General features: G+C 44.8%; 7 protein-coding genes across 7 annotated transcripts; 3 read left to right on the forward strand and 4 right to left on the reverse strand.

Annotated features, from left to right (window-relative positions):
- Nucleotides 1–149: 149 nt before the first annotated feature.
- Nucleotides 150–1022, forward strand: LOC120955418 (ninjurin-2-like). The gene is made up of 3 exons (XM_040376276.2): nt 150–418; nt 486–671; nt 745–1022. Exons 1-3 carry the CDS (start codon nt 329–331, stop codon nt 928–930), a joined length of 462 nt encoding a protein of 153 aa, XP_040232210.1. The 5' UTR covers nt 150–328; the 3' UTR covers nt 931–1022.
- Nucleotides 1023–4007: 2985 nt separating this feature from the next.
- On the reverse strand, nt 4008–6247 carry LOC120957311 (transcriptional adapter 3). Its single transcript, XM_040379454.2, has 4 exons — nt 5601–6247; nt 4847–5531; nt 4320–4716; nt 4008–4249 (listed from the first exon to the last, which is right to left on the reverse strand). Exons 1-4 carry the CDS (start codon nt 5854–5856, stop codon nt 4085–4087), a joined length of 1503 nt encoding a protein of 500 aa, XP_040235388.1. The 5' UTR covers nt 5857–6247; the 3' UTR covers nt 4008–4084.
- A 265-nt stretch (nt 6248–6512) lies between these two features.
- Nucleotides 6513–7841, reverse strand: LOC120957312 (uncharacterized). The gene is made up of 4 exons (XM_040379455.2): nt 7597–7841; nt 7343–7503; nt 7064–7274; nt 6513–6996 (listed from the first exon to the last, which is right to left on the reverse strand). The coding sequence occupies exons 1-4, from the start codon at nt 7666–7668 to the stop codon at nt 6904–6906; spliced, it is 537 nt and encodes a 178-aa protein (XP_040235389.1). The 5' UTR covers nt 7669–7841; the 3' UTR covers nt 6513–6903.
- Nucleotides 7842–8054: 213 nt separating this feature from the next.
- Nucleotides 8055–9218, reverse strand: LOC120958126 (histone H1-like). The gene has a single exon (XM_049608843.1). It carries the CDS (start codon nt 9104–9106, stop codon nt 8378–8380), a length of 729 nt encoding a protein of 242 aa, XP_049464800.1. The 5' UTR covers nt 9107–9218; the 3' UTR covers nt 8055–8377.
- Nucleotides 9219–11336: 2118 nt separating this feature from the next.
- On the forward strand, nt 11337–12500 carry LOC120959425 (histone H1-like). Its single transcript, XM_040382798.2, has one exon. The coding sequence runs from the start codon at nt 11448–11450 to the stop codon at nt 12174–12176; it is 729 nt and encodes a 242-aa protein (XP_040238732.2). The 5' UTR covers nt 11337–11447; the 3' UTR covers nt 12177–12500.
- Nucleotides 12501–13548: 1048 nt separating this feature from the next.
- LOC120959423 (ATP-dependent helicase brm) lies at nt 13549–21964 on the reverse strand. Its single transcript, XM_040382795.2, has 3 exons — nt 21052–21964; nt 14473–18796; nt 13549–14401 (listed from the first exon to the last, which is right to left on the reverse strand). The coding sequence occupies exons 1-3, from the start codon at nt 21565–21567 to the stop codon at nt 14238–14240; spliced, it is 5004 nt and encodes a 1667-aa protein (XP_040238729.2). The 5' UTR covers nt 21568–21964; the 3' UTR covers nt 13549–14237.
- On the forward strand, nt 18822–20349 carry LOC120959424 (uncharacterized). Its single transcript, XM_040382797.2, has 2 exons — nt 18822–19698; nt 19764–20349. Exons 1-2 carry the CDS (start codon nt 18979–18981, stop codon nt 20136–20138), a joined length of 1095 nt encoding a protein of 364 aa, XP_040238731.2. The 5' UTR covers nt 18822–18978; the 3' UTR covers nt 20139–20349.
- Nucleotides 21965–22182: the final 218 nt, after the last annotated feature.

Genomic DNA, 22182 nt, shown 5'->3' on the forward strand with positions numbered 1-22182 from the left:
TTCAATGCCAATTTTTAAACGAACCGTTGTAAGTATAATTAAACTAGAGTTGTGCGGTTAAGTTGGAGTCTTCTCTTTGTTTGGGTTATGGAACGCTTATCAGCAGGCAATAGATAGTAAGGCAGCTCTTTTTCACAGCCAGCGTGCGTCTCGCGCAGATTGGGTATCACGTTTGCTAGTTGTTCTTCAAAACAACATCAACGAAAACGTATGACATTATCGTGCTGCGATAAGATTGCATTGAAAAAGTTTATTGGAAATATTTCACGAGAATGCGTGCCGTCAGTAGCTGATGGAACAATTACAGCAATAGACGCTAGTTGTGATCATGGCAAACCAGAAGTTTGGCGAACAATCGGGTAAGGCGTCACAGGTTGAGCGGAATGAAGACAGCCCCGACATTTCGGCAAAGGATATAGTAAGTGATTTTACAGCTGGGCACTCTTAGCCGCATTTCAATCCATTTCCTATTTATTTACTTTCAGATCCAAGGTATCAAGGGACTGAACTTAAACAGCTATGCCACGCGCAAATCGATTGCACAGGGCATGCTCGATCTTGCATTGCTAACTGCCAATGCATCACAGCTGAAGTACATTCTCACTGTTGGCGAGACGCATCAATTCTATCATTTGCTGTTAGTGTTAATCATTGTGTCTATTTCGCTACAGGTGAGAAGGTCCACCCACACAAGTTTTGAGGAACCAAATATTTCACGTATATTATTTGTTTCCCCTGTGGCAGATATTCCAAGCCCTTCTCATCATCGTTCTGGCAGTTGTTTTTGATATCAACAAAGTGGAAGAGCAGAAACGTACTGATATCGTAAATAATATTCTTATTGCGTTTACAGTAATCAGTGTTGTAGTGAATGTTATTATCAGTGCCTTTGACATGAAGTCACAAACAGACATTCTGAAACAAAGCTGATCATGCTTGAAATAGCATCATTAACTCAACTGATTGTAATCATAAATAAAACAACGAACAAAAGTGCTATTTACCTCTTGTAAAACACAGTACTCAATGATTCTTAGATAAATATTATAGGTGTTTTCAAAAACGCTGATTTCGGTGTGATTTTTGCAAAAAAAAAAAAAAAAAAAAACAGAATTGTGATATTCCTGATCGGTTTGAGTCCATTCCACGGTTTATTGTCATTGCATTGTGATTAGGATAATCATAACTATAACTAAATATACAATGGCAGGAATCATAGACTAAAACGAATGCTGCACGACTAGAATAAAACGGTACTGTGGCGGATCGGCACTCTATGACGCGGCAGATAATTTTAGGACCTGATACATACATACAGCATACAGTTCACGCTTGGTAATCTACACTTGATCGGGTTAATTATTACATTACAACCTTGTAATTTAGAGAATAGAAAGATATTTATCTTTTTAACCATAATTCACTATTTTTGAACGAACACTATTTCATCTCTGGGTTTCAGTGTGGAAGTGTGGATTATCGAGCGTCCCAAGTCACAGATTAAGGTTAAAGGACTGGAAAATCAAATAGCCATAGAAAAAAACGAAAGCTCCATAGCTTCATTGGTTTACTCAATAGATGGCGTATTACAACTCATCATTACAGAGTTTCCCACGATTTATTGATTGGTTCCCATTAAGTTTTGATGGGTTCCCATATATTTTTTGGTGCGTTCCCACGATTTTTTGGTCGTTTCCCAGAATTTGTTGGTCCAATTGTATTGATATCCCATCGGAAAATACCAATAAATTATGGGAACGAAGCAAAAATCCCTGTATATGTATATGTGGGAAATCCTGTATATGTCATATGTCATTGACTGTCTTTTTCTTGGAATGTGTTTTGCCTAACTTCATCTAATCATAACCTACATAGCCTTCTAGCTTTCTTAGCAAAAATCTATATGAACGGTTGTATGGTCAGATACGTGAATATCAACACCAACGACCATTACTCAAATCTCACTTGCTACAGTGCTGGAGGTTTCCGTTGGAGTTTAGTATTTAAACAATCGTATCGCCGTTCTAGTTCTAGCGATGCATAACTTCAATGCGAAACCATACAACAGTACAGAGGAAATGAGAAAGCTCTCCTCTCCTCCAAGCGATTGAAGCTCAGCTGGTTGGGGTATCCCACCAACAGATAGCGCCACCAGCTTTTTTGCTATTTTTAGAATGCATGAGTCGTTTGCCGTCTGCTAAACGAAGTCTTTCTATATTCCGTTTAGGTAGAGTGCTTGAGTCGTTTAGAACCCGTTTAGTGGTCGTTTAGTGGATTTGTGGCACTTGGGCAGAAGGTTGGAGAAAAAGCTCTCAAAGCAAGGAAAGCTCCACTGGCTGGGTAGCCCACCAACAGATGACACCACCAGCTATACAATTCATGTAATGACATCCACAAACATCCACATCCTACAAACATGCGCAAATTTTAAAGAATTCTACGGGAAAAATGTGAAAACTTGATTTTACGTTTTCTATTAAATTGAGAATGCAGCTTACGCGGTTTCTCAATCATTCTCGCTTCATGAAGAGGCAGTATTGACTGATCCCAAATGTCATCTTTTTTTTAATACTGTTTGACAACAAGCAAAGCAGTCATGATGTTGTTTTCGCCCATAAAAACAAACGTAAACAATACCATCATTACAAACATGAATCAAAAATATCATCCACTGATTTAAATTGTGGAATACAAATTCCATCTATAAAATACTTCAACTGTGCAGTTAATACTTTCGTTTGGAGTAGTATTATGCTGAACGAAAAGTTATCTTCAACGGCTCTCCATCGCGCTAGCGAGAAGCCCAAATGCCAAAGGAAAATGTTTACAATAGCTGAAAAAATTAAACTTCTCGATATGCTTAAGCAAGGTAAAAGCTACGCTGCCGTGGGTTGGTGCTACGGAATCAACGAGTCTTCAGTACGCTACATTAAAAAGGATGAAATAAACATAAGAGCGACGGCTGCAGTTTCCGTGAGCAAAACAACAAAGCGTATAGTAACGCCTCGCAATAGAGCCATCATAACGATGGAAGCAGAATTAGTTTCATGGATAAAGGACTGCAGGCAAAAACATGTTCCGCTAACTACCAACGTAATTTGTAGCAAAGCAAAAACGATTTCCAAAAATTATCTGATAGTATTAGAACCGTGACAGACACAACAGCATCGCGCCCGGCCAGGTTCAATGCTAGCAATGGATGGTACGAGAAGTTCCAGAAACGACACGGATTGCGGAGTATTCTATACGGAGAGCCAGCCTCTTCCCATACAATAAACTTCAATGGCAAAGAAAATGATGCGAATGAATCCCTTACCGCCAAGAGCAGTCAGCACAAGACAGAACAAGTGTGCTTCAATGAAACGGTTTACGAAGACGAATATGAAGAATCTGAACAGAAATTGGTTTCAAATTTAGACAACTTTGATATAGAAATGGATCATCTCACAACCATCGTAACATTAACCAAGGAAATTCAACGTATGACAAAGCAATGGGATCCGCTGAAAAGTCGCTCATTGAAATTTTCCAATACAGTTAATTTAGCCTTGTCTGTGTATGAAGAGTTGCTAGCAGAAAAAAAGAAACAGGATAGGATCCTGTCAAATTGAAAAAAAATCCTTAGAAATAGGATGATGGTCCTTTTATTACTTTCACCATCTGAAGCTATACTAATGAAATGAGCTCAAAAATTGTGAAAAAATGACTCCAGGCAAAAATGAGGGTAAATGTGTGAAAGAAAATAGCTGAATTAATTATCACAAAACCTGAATTTAATTATTTTTTCTGTTTCCTAGTAACAGTACAAAATTAAAGGCATTGTTGCTGGTAGATAATATCATTCTGTTCAGAAACAAACCCGAACAGCAGAGATATTGGAACAACAGTGATACTTCGTATGACAAAAATAACTAACATAACGGAAACACCTCATTCATGGAAATATGAAACCAGTGCCACATAGTTATTAAAATAAAGTAAATTAAGTAGGAACACCATGTTAAATATAACCATTTAAACGTGTTCTATATTGATCATACCGAATACATCTTTGTTGCTCACGAAATCGCAGTTTAACGGCATATTAGTTGGTAGCTCTTCCAAACGGCCCATGGACAGGCATTAGCTCCAACTGATCCGAAAGACGCTTTTGCTCCTCGGTCAATCGATACACCTCATCTCGTTCTTGTTTGGTCAGTGGACGACGCTTAAGTCGAGCCGCAATCACCTTCTGATATGTGTCCATTATCTGAAATGGGTTCAGTATAGATTTTTGTTACTGAGAAACAAAGTAGCCCGGTTGAAAAAACCTCCCTTACCTCCTGATCTACTCGGTCCAGCTTACGCTTGACTTCGATGCGTTTCATTTCATCCTTTGCCATCGATTGTAGTTTACGTATTTCGTTCGAATTGTACTCGGCTATTACCGCCAGCTCTGTGCGAACGCGGTTGATTTCTGATAGGATTTCATCGTCCTGCTGACTTTTCGGCATATCGTCCGCGTCAAGGATGCCCTGCTCGATTAGCTCCTTGCGAAGCCTCCGCTCGATACTGATACCATTTTTCAGCAATGCCACGGCACTGCGAGCATTATTGCTATGGGTAACATCGGAGCTACTATTGCTGTTCTCGTTGCTGCTACAGTCGGGATTCAGGTTCTCCTCCATCAGCGCCGACACCAGTCTTTGTGTCAGAGGGCCAGTGATACCCTCACCCCTAAAAAAAATCCATCGAATTATCGTTTTGTAATTAAAACCATATGAACAGGGAATCTGATAACAAGGAACAGGGGTCTGGCTGCAACTTGTTAAGCTCTAGCAAGCAGGCTACAACAAATACAACTTACATTAACTTTTCTTTTTTACTAACGTCGCCATTGGTTAGGGGCTTTGATTTGGATTTGGAGCTAGCTGAGTTTGCAACACCATCCTGTTCCTCTTTTATGTCATCCGCCGCCCACTGAGTGCTGTAGTGCGGTCCCAGCTCAGGTATCGGAGGAATCAGTGGGCCCGAATACTCTTCCAACAGATCGTCCAACAGTTTCAGATCTTCGTGAGAGATCGGCATACAGTACGGCTCGACTGAGAGCCAAAATTTGTTGGGAGTATCGTTTTTGGGCACGATCGGTTTCGTACTATCGCTGCTCAAATGTTGCAAATGATGATTTTGTGGCAAAAATGGAACCGCATCCATACTATCATCCGTATTTTGCGACGGCGCCGGGGAAGGTGGGACAAGCGAAGATGAGTGTTTCATTTTGGACATTTTGATTTGATGCCCAATTAGCTTTCCGGCACTTTCGCGCAGCTTTTGCTTCTCCTCCAAGCGTTTCCGCTTGCCGGGAGAAGAAGGGGCTCGCTCCAAATGCTTTCCTTTGCGTTCCCGGCGTTCGTCAGCTTTGTCAATCGTTTCCAGCTCTGCCTTCAGCACCCGGGATCGCAGTGCGACCGTCGACAGTAGCAGTTCCAGTTCTAGCTGAATTGTGTCCAAATCTTCTGCCGGTATCAACTCTTCCGTCGTATTTGCCAGCGCTGATTAGGAAGGAGGGAAAAATGCGACTTAACTTTCAAACGAGCTTTGTACGCGTGATGCACATTTACCTGCAGTATATTTCGGCAAAACCTTTAAGTTGTCCGATGTTTTGATGTGTGGAAACAGCACTGAGTGATCCGGGGAACCGGGAGATGGAATACTGGCTACTGGTGACGGTTTCACCGGAGGCAGTTTGCTACATCCAGGACCGACACCGGCAGTGCCGGGGACAGCCGACGAACCGGTAGGGGCACTACCGGAAGGGAAACTACCCCGGCTCTTTGAAGATAGCGAAATACGCTTCAACAGTCCTTTATCTGCCATGGCTTTATTGTGCTAATAGTACGAACACTGTTTAATTTGTTTTCCAAGTTTTCAACCAAAACACCAAATACTCTATAGCTGTTCCCAAACAACACTCACTAACACTCTTTTGAAGGGCTTGGATGTCGAGTACGTCTCACACCAACACATGCATCATCTTTCTCCCACTATGCAATGCAAAAATCGTTCGATTCAACGTTGCTCGGATAGCTTTTCTGCTGTTCACAAAGTCCCTATGATTTTTCCACCTCACATACGAAGTTACAGTAAAGAATAATGTTTGATTAACACAGATTGCATGAATTTGTTTCGTTCGCTTTTCCTGGTCGTGCAAGCCACAGAAATTTTCCTTCCAATACAAGCGCTTATGTCAAATTAGACCAAAGCCGTCGACGAAAGGAGGGGCATTGATGCAGGGTTGCCAGCTGCGTCATAGAAATCGTGTGTAACAGTCATGTTCAAGTTTTTGCTTTATTTACCGCTCAGGTCACTCGCATAAAAAATGGTTTATGAAATGAAATGATAGTAAAAATACTGATATGACTCAAAGGAACCAAAATCAACGTACATCAGTCGTTAATTAATTCTAGCCGACTTGTACTTTAACGGCGGGATCTAATACCATGTAACAGGCAAAAAAGGAAACAATTACAGAGTATGAGAGCAAATTCCTCAGCCTTTTTTATTCATTATATTTTCATTCAAAGCTTCAAGTATATCAAGCTCGTCCCCGGTGTACGCTTATCTCCTGTGTATATGTGTATAGTGTTTTTGTTCTTATTTTACACGCTTTCCTATGCATCAGTTAGACGAAGTTTGATTAAAAAATATGCTTCAGCCGATTGTTAGGTGCAGGTCTAAGAATCTGCAGAGTAAAAAACAAAACATTTTCTATATATGCCTATACGTACATACTTGTATTGCAATCGGCGACTGTTCATCATCAAATGAGATATTATATGTAAACACTTTACAACGGAGCAGAAACAAAACCAACACAGCGCATTTGCGAACAATATTTTACAAGTTACGCTTCACGGCATAATATTATGGAATCCGGAACGGCACGACTAGGTTCTCAGTGTGGTCAACTTTTATCTCCGTAACTGCAACATTTGCCTTTTGCACCATCGTTTTAATCTGCAAACGAAATCAGTTCATCTTAACAAATAGCAGCACGAACGGACATCGCATTAATAGAGCTTACCATAGCCAGATCGTCCGCAGCTATCGGCACCGAAGCCAACACTGGTTCAGGATTCGGTATATCCTTAAGCAGACTCGAGCTTTCTGCTTGATTCGGATGGTTCACGTTGCTCCACTGCTGCTGTAGCCGCTGCGAGTATAGCTTTATGCGATCATTATATTCGCTAGCTTCCAGCTTTTGCGTATCCATTGCAGCAACGTCTATGATATTTCTACAAAAACAGACCAAAATAATGCAGAAGGTAATCCCAGCAAAGCATCACGCGGCATCGTATCTTACTCAGACGTTTCTTGTAATATTTTCGCCAGTGCAGACTGTTCATCTTTCTTGGGCACAGAGTTGGGGTACTCCTGCGTAAAGGTTTCATTGTCTCGACGCACTGCTGGACTGTTGCTGACCGGGTCGGCAAGAAGATGAGTTCGTTCGCTAGGCTCATTACCCTTTGGGGATAGAAATAGAGAAATAAGTAAGCAGAATGCAACGGCGATTGGAGCAAATGAAAGCTACATTCTATCCTAGGAAATGCCACCTACCTGTGCAGACGAAACTTCTTGACAGGAAAAACAACGAGAGGCGTAACCCCACAGCGATCGAACACATTCCATATTTCAGGGGGATTGGTTTACAGTAATATCAAACGTTTAGCGATGAATAGAAGTGATAATAATATCGTGTTATGCCTGTATAAAAGCTGTCCGCGGACTTAAAGTGACGATGTAAATGGTTGAAGAGTGATAACCATTTCGTACAACAACCCTAGATGCTCTGACATCAGCCGTCATGTCATCTTGCAGTGTTTTGTTTTGATTTGGGAAAGTGAAGCGGCATTTACACGTCGGCAGAATCCATCCGAGATTGAATCGAGATCCATCAACAAAGATCGAGAAAATAATTGTGTATTCCTATAACATTGAATCGTTGTTTGAAGCTTGTAGATTCTGTATGTGATATTTTCTTATGTTAGGATAAGTAATAAAAATCCCTTTTAGGATAATGTCAAAACTTATATATTTTAACTCGTATAACCGTACGGTATACAATAACGCTTACTTTTTGCTTAAAATATCCAATTATGTACACTTGGCACGTCGGTCGGTTCCGAGCGATGTGCGCTTTCAAAATGTTTAAAACAAACATATCAACTTCATTGGAGTCGAGATCAAGGAATGGTTCACTTCGAGCAAGCAAACTTCATCTTAGCAGACGATGGTCACGGTAATAATCCTTAAAAATACATTTTCTAGTCCTGACAAGGACTGTTTTACGAAATGGCCAGGGCAATCCGCCTCGTGCCCTTTGATGATCCAACTCAGCTTACTTCTTCGCAGCAGTGGCCTTCTTAGGTGCCGCGGCCTTCTTGGCAGGTGCGGCGGCCTTCTTCGGTTTGGGAGTCTTTGGCTTGGGCGCTCCCGTCTTCTTCGAGGGCTTGGTCGCCTTCTGCTTCGGTGCTGCTGTCGCTGCCTTCTTCACGACCTTCTTCGCTCCCCCAGCTTTGGCGGCGGCTGGCTTCGGCTTCTTGGCTGCAGTCGCTGCTTTCGGCTTCTTGGCAGCGGCTCCTCCCTCGGCCTTCTTCGCTACCTTCTTCTTTTTCTCACCAGCCGCCTTCTTCGTCGCTGGCTTCTTCTTTTTGTCTCCAGCAGCGGCCGACTTTTTCTTCTGCACTGCGGCCTTCTTCTTCTTCTCCACCACTGGCTTCTTCGCCTCGGCCGACAGTTTGAACGATCCGGACGCTCCTACTCCCTTCGTCTGCACCAGCTTGCCACCCGTCACGCCCGTCTTCAGCGCCTTCTTGATGAATGGTCCGAGCTTGGCCACGTCGACCTTGTAGTTGGCTGCCATGTACTTCTTGATGGCCTGCAGGGACGAGCCGTTGCGCTCCTTCAGCGCCTTCAGGGCGGCCACAATCATCGCGTTTACCGGAGGATGCGTCGCGGGCTTCTTCGGCTTCTTCGGTCCTGCGGCGGCTTTGGCCTTCTTCGGGGTCTTGGCCACGGCGGCTGGGGCTGCTGCTGCTGCGGGGACTGCCATCGCTGTATCTGCCATTGCTGCTCTTTCGATGCTTGCTTTGCTTTGTTTTCGATTGAACGAGTTTGTTTGGGTCTGCGCTTTCACACACACTGTAATGACGTTTCTGTAGGTAACACCAACACTGCTCGGCATCAGGTCCCTCGAATTGTGGAACCCGACGGGAAACTACCACTCGTGTAACGTTCACTGTCATGGCGTCGCTCTATGACAATTTTTAAATTACCTTTTGCTATTTCCTCTCCTGTTGCGTTATTTCACTACCGTGTCTCTTAATGTTTATTGCAATTCCAAAGCCCAAGATGTTCAGCTTTCTGAAAATGTATAACATGCCGCTATTGGCAATTTCTAAAGCACTCGAAAATGGAGACTAACTCTGAAAAAGTTAACTTTTCAATTGATGGTCTCGATGAAATTGCAAATATGATGGGTTTACCACACTTTTAGGTGGTCAAACTATGCTGAATCTAGTAGCAGAACATCTAATCTATCGATTTGAGTACAGTTTCCCGAGGATCGACTCGATTTGTTGCCATAAACAGGGCCTACAAATCGCTGCTGCCGATCCTCGAATCGCCCAGTCCGGGCCAGCTCTACGCCGGTGGCGAACAAGTTAAATTCTTGTAAATGATCTCATTTTTGTCGAAAATACTACAATTTGGGGTCTACAAACTGCCAGAACTCTGATTTCCCAAATAAAAAAATCGTCAAATCGAGTAAAAACCAACATTTCACGATTTTTCACTACAACATCGCTTCACCGAAGGGCCTCTATGGTTGCGTCGTAGGAAGAATGTAGCGGATTCATGTATGGTACGGCCTACAATAAGACACCAACCTAAGACGAAATTTGTCTTGGTCAGGAAATGTATGGAGCAATTTTTATGAATGCATGAAATTGTTAATTTCTTTAAAATATTGTTTTCCTAATACATTCATTTTCCCATGTAAACTCAAGCATTGGAATTTTTTTTTATTTTTTTTATTCCTATCGAATGGACCCATATATGCAGCTCCTTAAATGCGTTTGATCTTTCGCTGCAATTGATAACTTTTTTAGTTTGCTAAACATTTATGGAACTGCATGAATTCATTTCTTTAGTAAGGTTTTGTAATCTCTTAAATATTTTTTCATTTTTCTTTTGAAGATCAATCATCACCAATGCTGGCCAGCAGATGACCTAGTTTCTATCAAATGCCATGGAGCTGATCATGCATTGCGTAAACCTATGCAATTATAAGTGAATTTGTAACCAATATAGCGCTATTTGACTTGAAAATGATTTTAAATTGTCATACTAAATACAAATAAATAATTTCAAGCCTAATGTATTCTTAGTAAATGGGTAATGGCATATCTTACACCTCGCTAGGTCGCCACTTCCAGCTGTTTGATTTCCCTTGCAATCCGAAGTTTATAAATAGAAGCGCAAATGGAAAGCATTATAATTTGATCCAAAATAAGCATAAGAATAGTAATATATCGCATTATCATGTTTAGCAAATAAGAAGGTATGAAGTGATTTATGTATTTCTAACGACGCAATAGTTTTGACTGCCTTCCTCCTTCCAAGAACATTACATTCTTCCTACGACGCAACCATAGAGGCCCTTCGGTGAAGCGATGTTGGAGTGAAAAATCGTGAAATGTTGGTTTTTACTCGATTTGACGATTTTTTTATTTGGGAAATCAGAGTTCTGGCAGTTTGTAGACACCAAATTGTAATATTTTCGACAAAAATGAGATCATTTACAAGAATTTAACTTGTTCGCCACCGGCGTAGAGCTGGCCCGGACTGGGCGATTCGAGGATCGGCAGCAGCGATTTGTAGGCCCTGTTTATGGCAACAAATCGAGTCGATCCTCGGGAAACTGTACTCAAATCGATAGATTAGATGTTCTGCTACTAGATTCAGCATAGTTTGACCACCTAAAAGTGTGGTAAACCCATCATATTTGCAATTTCATCGAGACCATCAATTGAAAAGTTAACTTTTTCAGAGTTAGTCTCCATTTTCGAGTGCTTTAGAAATTGCCAATAGCGGCATGTTATACATTTTCAGAAAGCTGAACATCTTGGGCTTTGGAATTGCAATAAACATTAAGAGACACGGTAGTGAAATAACGCAACAGGAGAGGAAATAGCAAAAGGTAATTTAAAAATTGTCATAGAGCGACGCCATGACAGTGAACGTTACACGAGTGGTAGTTTCCCGTCGGGTTCCACAATTCGATGGACCTGATGCCGAGCAGTGTTGGTGTTACCTACAGAAACGTCATTACAGTGTGTGTGAAAGCGCAGACCCAAACAAACTCGTTCAATCGAAAACAAAGCAAAGCAAGCATCGAAAGAGCAGCAATGGCAGATACAGCGATGGCAGTCCCCGCAGCAGCAGCAGCCCCAGCCGCCGTGGCCAAGACCCCGAAGAAGGCCAAAGCCGCCGCAGGACCGAAGAAGCCGAAGAAGCCCGCGACGCATCCTCCGGTAAACGCGATGATTGTGGCCGCCCTGAAGGCGCTGAAGGAGCGCAACGGCTCGTCCCTGCAGGCCATCAAGAAGTACATGGCAGCCAACTACAAGGTCGACGTGGCCAAGCTCGGACCATTCATCAAGAAGGCGCTGAAGACGGGCGTGACGGGTGGCAAGCTGGTGCAGACGAAGGGAGTAGGAGCGTCCGGATCGTTCAAACTGTCGGCCGAGGCGAAGAAGCCAGTGGTGGAGAAGAAGAAGAAGGCCGCAGTGCAGAAGAAAAAGTCGGCCGCTGCTGGAGACAAAAAGAAGAATCCAGCGACGAAGAAGGCGGCTGGTGAGAAAAAGAAGAAGGTAGCGAAGAAGGCCGAGGGAGGAGCCGCTGCCAAGAAGCCGAAAGCAGCGACTGCAGCCAAGAAGCCGAAGCCAGCCGCCGCCAAAGCTGGGGGAGCGAAGAAGGTCGTGAAGAAGGCAGCGACAGCAGCACCGAAGCAGAAGGCGACCAAGCCCTCGAAGAAGACGGGAGCGCCCAAGCCAAAGACTCCCAAACCGAAGAAGGCCGCCGCACCTGCCAAGAAGGCCGCGGCACCTAAGAAGGCCACTGCTGCGAAGAAGTAAGCTGAGTTGGATCATCAAAGGGCACGAGGCGGATTGCCCTGGCCATTTCGTAAAACAGTCCTTGTCAGGACTAGAAAATGTATTTTTAAGGATTATTACCGTGACCATCGTCTGCTAAGATGAAGTTTGCTTGCTCGAAGTGAACCATTCCTTGATCTCGACTCCAATGAAGTTGATATGTTTGTTTTAAACATTTTGAAAGCGCACATCGCTCGGAACCGACCGACGTGCCAAGTGTACATATATGAATGATATGTTATGTAAACATAAAATATGGTTGAATTAGTGTGTATAATAAAATCTAAACCTTCCTAAAACTGACAAGGCCCTTTTATGTGTATAATATTTGTTTTGATCAAAGACATTCAGGACGCTGCACACGAATAACAATATCTTACTATTATTTATTAAATTAATCTCGTATTAAATTAATCGTATTAAATCTTACGCAGTATAGAACTAATCCCTGCGTATCGGATAAATTATTATCAGCCTTTCGAAGAATCTGCTTAAAATAACCGACTTCTGTTAGCTAAAATTTTCTGTTATAGGGTGTCAGTTAAATAACTCGAAAATGGAGCGCCTTACATATCCAGAATTCGTTGATTTTTACGAACTAGTCTGACATTGAACATAATTGTGATGTAACGTTAAGGTGAATGTGTCCTAAATTCAGTAACACTCAGTAACACCTATAAATGAAATACTCAAAAGAGGGCGGAGCCATCATTTTACTGGTTTCTAGCAACAACTTTTGTCATTTTTGTCAGTACGTTACGTTACCGTCACTAGTTCTTTTTTTTCTTTGGCACAACCGTTGTCGGTCAAGGTCTGTCTATACCCACTACTAGTGAAGTGGCTTGGCTTTCAGTGATTTATTGTAACCATAGCAGAGTAGTCAGTCAGTCCTACGTATGGGGGCACGGTCTTTTCGGGGCTTGAACCCATGACGGGCATGTTGTTAAGTCGTACGAGTTGACGAATGTTCCACCAGACCGACCCTGTCACTAGTTCTAGTTGGCGATAATCGCACCACATCTTGTAAAATTGTAAAAACCGTTTCGAAAAATACAGGATTTTCTTATAGAACTCAAGAACGCGGGACACTCTGATGAATATGCGGGAGTCGTCATCAGAATCGTGAATAATTGGAAGTTTTAATTTATCAAATGTCAAATGTTGGATTAATTGTTTTTAGGATTATTAAGAGCTTACTTGATAAAAATAAAAAAAGGCAATGCGAGTAAGCAAATGCAAAAAGAATGCAATAGCCACATGGCCGACAGAGATTCCAACTAGGTGAACGCCCTACCACATTCGCTAGAGAAGTTTTCGAAGGTTTCGGATATTAATTAGAAAAAAACATAAACGCTTTGATTTTTAGTTGATTTCATTACACGTATTCATATCTATAGCCGACCAGTTAATGTGTGTCCAGTAAGGTTAATAATAATAGCATGACAATGTCACTATTTATATAAAGAAAAATATAATAAAAAAAATCCCGATTTTATCTTTACATGACGTTCCCGCTGTGGTTGCGCAGCACGAAAAACCAACAGATCTATAAATATTTGTCCGTAAAGGAACAGATTTGACCATCGTTGGCCGATGCACACAATAAGTTTCCTCTAGAAATAGTTCTGCAACTAGCCGAACTGGATAAGGGATTAGTTGTTGAATGGTTTGAGTTTCCAAAATTTAAGCATTTGTTATTTCTACGCCTTTGTCTATGGGGAGCTATATCTTTTGCAAATTTTTGAATGCGACTTTCGTTGCAATACGTAACGCGTTGCAGTACGCGTAGATTAATTGTACACTATAGATAATACAATTCTAATGTATCGGCTGCTGCTGATGCTGCTCACTAAACTAAACAAAAGCGAATGGTATTCGTCATGCGTTTGCCGCTATAGCAGCGAACTCACACAACTGCTGCTTTTAAGGTGCACGATGATGATGGTTTACTGAACCTACTGAGCTACTGTCTGACCCTATTGTTTTGCAGCGATAAAATCTACTATAAAGATAAACCATAGGTATTGCAAAGTGTTTGCATACTTAATCAATATCGTCATCGTCATCCGAGATGGTATACTTCTTCTGTGCTCGTTTCCTTCGCACCGGGGTAGCTTTCTTCGCAGAGGAGGTGGAAGAAGTTGATCCTTTCGATATTTTAAGCTTCATCTTCACGCTTCCGCCTTCCTCATCTGATTCTTCCTCTTCTGCAAATATCAAAAGTATCCAAATGATTAGTAATGGAAGTTGTACACACGCCCAAACATCAACTACGTACCTTCTTCATTGGATTCCTCTTCTTCGTGGTTGTCCAGGATCTTTGCCTTCGCATTGCTAAACACTGACTGCAGCTCAAGACTGTCTTCGTAGATCAGAGACGCTTCTTCGTTGTAGGTCTGAGCATTCTGACACAGCAGGAAGAAATCATTCTCCAAGTCGGCAAAGTCGACATATTTTGCTTCTTCGATGCGGGCTAGTATCTTCTTGATGTCGATCGGTTTCTTGATCACTTCGTAGTAGTCGGGCAGGTCACGTCTGGAAGGTAGTTTGAGGAACGGTTTGCTCAAAACGCGCCCATCAGCATCGGTGTACTTGATTACTGCCTTCAGGACCTTCTTCATCTGCTTCCTTATCTTCGGATCGGTTATGCCCTTCTTGCGCTTTGTCATCGTTGAAACAATGCTCTCGTCGTCCGAGTCGTCCCTTCCTCGGCCCTTTCGTTTGCGTCCCTTTCGTTTCTTTTCTCGCTCCTCCTCCTCTAGCTCCTCGTCAAAGTCAGCCCCATCATCGATGGCCTTCAGCCACTCTTTCTCCGTTAGGCTGTCAGTGTAATCAACTTCCTTTCGCTGGCGCGAGCCCCGGCCCAGAATGGATGTTTCTTCCTCGTAGTCCCATCGGTCGACTTCTTCATCATCCTTCACCAGCCAGTCGGGCAGTTCAGCTTCGTCCAGCAGACGCGGCTTCACTTCCTCCGCCTTTCGCTCAGCGTCCATCTTTTTGAACAGTTCCAGCTCATCGTCCGTTCGCGAAATCATCAGATTGATCATCTCGTCATCTGGGACCTCATTTTCCTCCTCCTCATCCATCTCGTCCTGGTGCAGAATGCTTTGTAAAAATTGCTGCCGTTCGCTACCAGTCGATTTCTGATCGAACATACCGGCTTGGATGACTTTTTCGTCCATGTTGAGCTTGTACCGGGCGGCAGCCAAAATACGCTCCTCTACCGAGTTCACCGTCATTAGTCGCAGCACGCGCACCTCATTTCGCTGCCCGATACGATGCGCACGATCTTGAGCCTGCAGATCCTGATGGGGATTCCAATCGGAGTCGAAAATAACGACCGTATCTGCCGTCTGCAAGTTCAATCCTAAACCGCCAGCTCGAGTAGAGAGCAGGAAGAGGAAGTAGTCGGAATTTTTCGAATTGAACTTTTTCAACAAATCTCCGCGCTCTTCGGACTTGGTAGTACCGTCAAGACGCAGATACCCGAAGCCGCGCCAGGAAAGATAGTCCTCTATTATAGTCATGCACTGTGTCATCTGACAGAAGAGCAGTACTCGATGTCCAGTCGCTTTCAGTTTGGGCAAGATGCGATCCAGCAGCTCAAATTTGCCCGATGCACGGTACAGATCCGGACCGGTGACTGTTCCCTGCACACCGATATGGTCGCAATACTTTTCCTCTATATGCTGGAACATGAATGGATGGTTGCAGAGTTTGCGCAGCTGGACAATCGTGTTCATCAGAGCCTTCGCACCTCCCTTGCCCTTGTTGCCCTTCTCCGAGCCGTCGGTTAACAACACTCCCTTGCTCTGCATGTGTTTGTAGAGCACGCGCTGCAACCCGGACATGTCACACTTGACGATGTACTCCACCTTGTCCGGCAGCTGCGATTCGACCTCCTTTTTCAAACGGCGCAGCAAGAATGGACGTAGCACCTTATGCAGACGACGAATGATGAGAATCGTTTCTTCCTCATTTAGTTCCACCTTTTCGCCAGTAGTGGCGAACGGTGCATTGAACCACTGTTCGAATGTGGAACAGGATTTGAAAATCGATGGCAGTAAAAAGTTTAGCAGAGCCCACAGCTCGGGAAGCTTGTTCTGCAAAGGCGTTCCCGTAAGCAGCAAACGGTGCGGTGCATTGTAGTGCGTGTTGAGCACCTGTGTTAGCTTGCAGTGGTGATTCTTCATTCGGTGACCCTCATCGATGATCATGTACTTCCACGAAATCTTCGCCAGCACGGCCTTATCCTTGATTACGTACTCATAGGTTGTAAGCAACACATTGAACTTGGTCGCTTTCATCTGATTTTGGACAGCACGGCGACCCGCCGGAGATCCCTTGTAAGCGACGACACCGACTGCAGGGGCCCATTTTTCGAACTCCAACACCCAGTTGGAGAGTGTCGAGAGCGGTACAATAACCAGATAGGGGCCGTTATTTTTCTTCTTTTCCATCAAATAAGTAACGAGAGCGATCGTTTGGATCGTCTTACCGAGACCCATTTCGTCAGCCAAGATGCCGTTGAGATTGTTGTTAAACAGTGATACCAGCCACTCGAGACCCTTTATCTGGTACTCCTTCAGCTTTCCATTCACTAAGATCGATGCTTGCTCGGTCACCTTCTCGTGGACCGTGTGTGCAATGCTATAGTACGTCTGCTCTTCGGTCTTATATTCGTCATCCTCGACCTTCGCCTTTTGTATAACTTCCTTCGTCTTGGCGTCATCGCTCAGCTCTTCCTCGGGAGTTTTCTTCTTTCCTCCCTCCGATTCCTCCTCGTCATCGTCGGCGTCGCCGTCAGAGATAACGTACTCCCAGCCAGGATGCAGCTGCAGCCAGCTGTGCAGATCGCGCAGGAACGGTGCATCATCTCCCGAAATCATCTTGCCTGTTGCCGTTTCCATCACCGTTACACGACAATCTGATGCTTCGCAGTGTTCATCCAAATGTTCGATATCGCCGCTTTCCAGAATGTGACGCTTGAGCTGTTTCTTGCGCTGAATCTCATCGTCCTGCTTCTTTTTCTGATCCACCTTGTGTTGTTTGACCATCTCCGTAAGGTTGCTGATATACTCATCCGTCTGCGACAGCAGGAATGCCAACCGCTTGTCCTTCTTCTGATCGATAAGTTTACGATACCCTTCCTCATCCTCCGCCATCAAGCGACGCATACGCTCCTTCTCGATACGCTCCTGCTCCTTCTTTTGCTCTCTTTCCGCGTTGGCATGATAGTTCATTACCGCTTTGTTCAGGCGGCCCAGCTTGGCAATATTGTTACGATGGTACTCTTTGAAATCTTTACCATGCTGCAATACCGACGCCAAGAACTCCTGATGCTTCTGGCGACGTTTGCGTTCGGCCTCGAGCTTCTGCTGCTTCTCCAGTTTCTCCGTGGCACGTGCCTCGCGCAAACCTTGCCGTTTGGTACGCTTGTAAGCTTTCACGTTGACGGCCGTTTCGAGTGTTGTATCGCGTCGAGTGCACTGGACAATTTCGCTCCGCAGCTGGCGCTGGAAGTTCAGAACCCGAAGCGCCCGCAGCTCAATCAAGGCCTTCATTCTCAGATCTTCCGGCATCGAGGCTGGCAAATTATTGAGCTCCTCCAGCCGAAGAGCAATCCGAGCGGCCAACCGATTTTCACGCTCTTGCAATATGGTTAAAGGATCCAATCCGGCCGGCTTCGCAACGGTCGTGACGCGGTTCTGTTTCGGCATCGGTTGCATCGTCGGTGCTTGAGCGGCCGGTCTTGGACCCGGCCCACCAGCGGGCCCTTGCGAGTTCGGACGGGCAGGTTGTCCGACTGTGGGAAGCATTTGCTGCTGGGGATGACCGTGCGAGGCTGCTGAATGTGGCGGCTGTTGCATTTGCTGTTGCTGTTGTTGGTGGTGCTGGCCGTGTCCCACTTGCGGGGGACCGCCCATGGTCATGCCTGGCATTGGACTTTGATTCGGTGGCATTCCTCCACCGGTTCCCAGTGGTGGTTTGTTGGAACCGATCGCGTCTGGCGGACCGGGCGGCCCTCCGGGCTTGCCCGGTGGGCCCTGCATTGCAGTCTGTGGTGCTCCAGGGTGACTCGGAACCGTAGAAGGTCCTTGCGGTTGCGGTTGTCCTTGCTGTTGATGTGGTGGTTGCGATTGCTGTTGCTGCGACGGTTGCGGGGGTATTCCCGGCTGCGGTGAGGGACCTCCAGCAGCGTTCGGGTACGGACTGGCTGGGGGTGTTGGACATTGCGGAGGGGTCCCATCGGATCGCTGGGCCAAAATTTGCGATGCAAGCTGCTTACTTATTGGCTGATGACGTACCAGCAAGCGATACGCCATGATTTGTCCGCGCAGTTGATGCAGCTGCGGAGCGTTTAGATTTTGTTGCTTGGAATTAGCACGTAATGCCAGCAGCTGCGAATAGCGTGGATCTTCTTGCAGTCCTTTCTCCTCCATCGAGTCGATTGCCCGTTGCAAAGCGTTAAGATTTTCTTGTCCCGGGGGAGGTGGTGGGGCCGAACCGGGCATCATGCCTGGATTGGCAGCACCGGGTGGCATTACAGGCCCCGGTCCAGGACCACCAACTCCCTGCATCGGCCCTGGTGGTGGCGGTCCCTGTTAGGAAAATAGAGAAAGAGAGAGAGATAAATGATAGAACGAACTACTTCGCATGAAATAAAGCATCGCTAGAAGGATAATCTTATCTTTGCTTCGAGATTTTACAGACGCTGGCATTGAGATTAAGTAAACAATACAATCACTAATTTACATTATGAAAACAGTACCGTAGCCCCGGAATGCATGAACCGCGAGCAAAAGGCGTAACGAATATCACGTTTCGCTATATTTGTACGCCTTATCTGTCACACACACACATACACACAGGCGCGATTCTGCTAATATCAAAAGTCATTGAGCCGCTGTGTGTGACGCTAGCTGTCATCAGTCCAAGTAAAGCAGGCAACGGCAGCGGTCGCACATACCGGGGGTACGCAGTTTATCATAATTCAAAAAAAAAATCTACAACACGTTATCAGCGTACCATCATGTGCGACGAAAACGAAATAAAGGCAGCCTTCGAAACAGTGCTGGAATTGGTGAAACAGTGTAACGAAATAGTGCTCGAGGGATTTCGCTCCGCTTCTAAGCAGGTGGAGGTGAAAGGTAAACATTGGGATCTGGTGACCGTGTACGACCAGCGAGTGGAGGACATTTTGATCGCGGGACTTCGGCAACAGTTTCCACATCACAAATTTTGCGCAGAAGAATCGGCGTTCGCTAGTGGAGCCAAGCTGATTCTCGGACCGGAGCCAACGTGGATAATTGATCCAATTGATGGCACGGTCAACTTCGTGCGAGGCGTACCCTTCACGTGTATTTCTGTCGCACTGGCGGTCAATCATGAACTACAGATCGCAATCATAGCGAACCCAACCGCCAATGAGCTATTCACTGCCATTAAAGGGCAAGGGTCATTCCTGAACGGTTCCCGGATCCACACGCGCAACACGAAGGAAGTAAGTAGAGGAAAGACATGTTCGATTCGATTGGGTGAATTCACCTTCCTCTTTATATTTTACAGCTGAAGGATGCCCTCGTGGGACATGAATTTTCCATCGGAAGCTATAAGCCGATACGGGCGGCCCTGTTTGAGCGGGGCCAGAGGTTCATCGCGGAGTGCGTAGGATTGCGTGCGTTTGGTTCCGCCGCTCTCTCACTAGCATACATCGCTAGCGGACAGATCGATGCCTATAGCATACAGTATCTTAAACCGTGGGACATTGCAGCAGGCGCGCTGCTGATCCAGGAAGCTGGCGGCACGGTTATTAGCATCACAGGAGGACAGTACGACATTATGAAGCCAGATATTATAGCCGCCAGTAGTGAACCGTTGGCTCAAACGATACTGAACATAGTACGCGACGTTGATGAGAAGCTAGCTCAAATCAAGGAGTAATACTGCCTGCCCTCCACAACCGCACTAACTAATGGTATACGAGCCATTGGGTGCAGCTTTAATTGATAAGCAATAAATATATTGTAATGTGTCAGGTTGAGGTTATCGAAGAAAAAAAAAACTTTTTTTGTCGTTACCATTACCATACCTTTACCGATGGTGATGTAAATACAGACGGTCCTCGAAATACACGGTTAATAGGGACCGAAAACGGCCGCAAAATCGGAACGAAAAATCGCGTGGTTTCCACGCCATGAATCTCGTGATTTCCAGTCAAAATATCACCAGTTTTCATGTAATTTTACAAGTAGGAGGTGGTTATACTTAATGGATTGTTTGATGTGATTCTAGCTGAATATAAAAATCGCAAACCTTTTGAAATATTTTTTAACATTCAATCAATAGGGAAATTATTAACATCTGATGTGTCAAATCAGTACAATGTGCTCTAATAATTGTCAAATTTAGAAAACCGCGTATACGAGGTACCGCCTGTACATGTTATTAAAAGCTAAATATAAATAATTATAACACCATCTATCTTTAAATTAAAAAAAGGTATTAAAATCAAACAGACAGTAGACTTCGTTAAAATATGTATATGTGGAGGACAGATTGTCATTGATTATCATTCCAAAACCAGTTCAGTAGGGTTTCAGTGATAACGATAAGTTATGGGTAGAGAGCAATATCTAAAAAGACAACAAACAGAGGTATGTAAGTTAAAAAAAATTATAATATTGTACTATAGAACGTACGATACTCGTTAAGCGTGAATTTTAATCTAGTGGCTTGAGTTATCTCCTATCCTGGTTTCATCCTTGTTTGTTTTTTCGTATCGGATTGTTCAGGTTTAATAATCAATTCGAGTATTATTATGCTACGGGACCTGATACTTTCTTACTGTACATACCGCATTTGGTGGCATCGAGTGTCCCGGATAGCCACCTGGAACCATTCCAGGAGGCAAGGGTGGGCCCTGTGTCGGGTGCCCAGCCATTCCGGGATGCGGGGGAACCGGGTGCCCCATTACAGGATGGGGTGGATGTTGCGGCATGTGTTGCGGTCCCGATGGAGGCATGTGATGCGGTGGTCCGCCCGGCCCATGCCCGGGGGCTCCCTGCGGTCCCGGTGGTGGTCCATTCATATGGGAAGGGTGCTGGGGTGGCGGCGGTCCGTGAGGATTGGGTGGCTGGCCACCGTGGGGCGTCGGAGGCCCTTGCATCGACATGTGTGGCCCGGGTGGGGGTCCTGCTTGGGGCGGTACATGATGGCCAGGGGTTGGCATGTGAGGAGGTCCCTGACTTTGACCAGGATGTGGCGGAGGTGCCTGCTGGTAAGGACTGTGCGGTGAAGGTGATGGTGCAGGGCTTTGCGAAGGTGCTTGTGGCGGAGGCATTGGGCTGTTCTGTGGCGTTGGACTAGCCATTTATGTACCTTAGTCACTGGCAACCTTTGAACAAGCTGCAGTAATCACGATGCAAGCAAAACTCGCACAGTTCTCAGCAAACCATCGATTCGCACTACGTACTGCAAACACCGCACCGAGAAGTTTCACTGCCGCTTGCCTTCGCAAGAGAAAATGGCTGCCGAGTGGGTTTGGTTGCACTGCACAAACGCACAACAAACAACGCCGTTTTACCACACGCCGCACTCGCACGGATACGTGAAAACGTAATTCACGACTTCAGGACTCCAATGTTATCAATTAGCACTGTTCATCGAATATTCTAAAGAGTTTATGCAACTTTTTTGCTCAAAGCATCGCAGACAACCAAGCAGGCCGCTTTGTTCATTGCTGGTTGTAATTAATGTCAGGTGAGTAAAATTATTGCTCACTTTTTCGGCGTTGGAGCTGAAGCTTCTCACTTGTACGCGTTCGAGCAGTTTTTCTGACATATTCGAGTCTGTTATTCTCGCTATTGAGAATGCGAGCAGTTCTCTCGCTACAATCCCGGGTTGCCAAACATTATTTTCTCAACTTATCGCGTGGATGCATTGTTGTAAGCAAATGTTAATAAATACGAAATATTGCAGGTCACAA

This window comes from Anopheles coluzzii, chromosome 3 (assembly GCF_943734685.1).
Source record: "Anopheles coluzzii chromosome 3, AcolN3, whole genome shotgun sequence".
Lineage (NCBI taxonomy): Eukaryota > Metazoa > Arthropoda > Insecta > Diptera > Culicidae > Anopheles > Anopheles coluzzii.

Coding starts and splice junctions, on each gene's coding strand:
- LOC120957312 (XM_040379455.2), bottom strand. CDS start 7,668: ATGGAATGTGTTCGATCGCTGTGGGGTTACGCCTCTCGTTGTTTTTCC. Junction 7,275..7,342: donor ATATTACAAGAAACGTCTGA/GTAAGATACGAT, acceptor CTGTTTTTGTAG/AAATATCATAGACGTTGCTG. Junction 6,997..7,063: donor CTGCGGACGATCTGGCTATG/GTAAGCTCTATT, acceptor TTTCGTTTGCAG/ATTAAAACGATGGTGCAAAA.
- LOC120955418 (XM_040376276.2), top strand. CDS start 329: ATGGCAAACCAGAAGTTTGGCGAACAATCGGGTAAGGCGTCACAGGTT. Junction 419..485: donor ACATTTCGGCAAAGGATATA/GTAAGTGATTTT, acceptor ATTTACTTTCAG/ATCCAAGGTATCAAGGGACT. Junction 672..744: donor TTGTGTCTATTTCGCTACAG/GTGAGAAGGTCC, acceptor CCCCTGTGGCAG/ATATTCCAAGCCCTTCTCAT.
- LOC120957311 (XM_040379454.2), bottom strand. CDS start 5,856: ATGGCAGATAAAGGACTGTTGAAGCGTATTTCGCTATCTTCAAAGAGC. Junction 4,717..4,846: donor AGTAAAAAAGAAAAGTTAAT/GTAAGTTGTATT, acceptor GATTTTTTTTAG/GGGTGAGGGTATCACTGGCC. Junction 4,250..4,319: donor TGGACCGAGTAGATCAGGAG/GTAAGGGAGGTT, acceptor AACCCATTTCAG/ATAATGGACACATATCAGAA.
- LOC120959424 (XM_040382797.2), top strand. CDS start 18,979: ATGCATGAACCGCGAGCAAAAGGCGTAACGAATATCACGTTTCGCTAT. Junction 19,699..19,763: donor ACACGCGCAACACGAAGGAA/GTAAGTAGAGGA, acceptor TATATTTTACAG/CTGAAGGATGCCCTCGTGGG.
- LOC120959423 (XM_040382795.2), bottom strand. CDS start 21,567: ATGGCTAGTCCAACGCCACAGAACAGCCCAATGCCTCCGCCACAAGCA. Junction 18,797..21,051: donor ACTCGATGCCACCAAATGCG/GTATGTACAGTA, acceptor TTTTCCTAACAG/GGACCGCCACCACCAGGGCC. Junction 14,402..14,472: donor AGAGGAATCCAATGAAGAAG/GTACGTAGTTGA, acceptor TGATATTTGCAG/AAGAGGAAGAATCAGATGAG.
- LOC120959425 (XM_040382798.2), top strand. CDS start 11,448: ATGGCAGATACAGCGATGGCAGTCCCCGCAGCAGCAGCAGCCCCAGCC.
- LOC120958126 (XM_049608843.1), bottom strand. CDS start 9,106: ATGGCAGATACAGCGATGGCAGTCCCCGCAGCAGCAGCAGCCCCAGCC.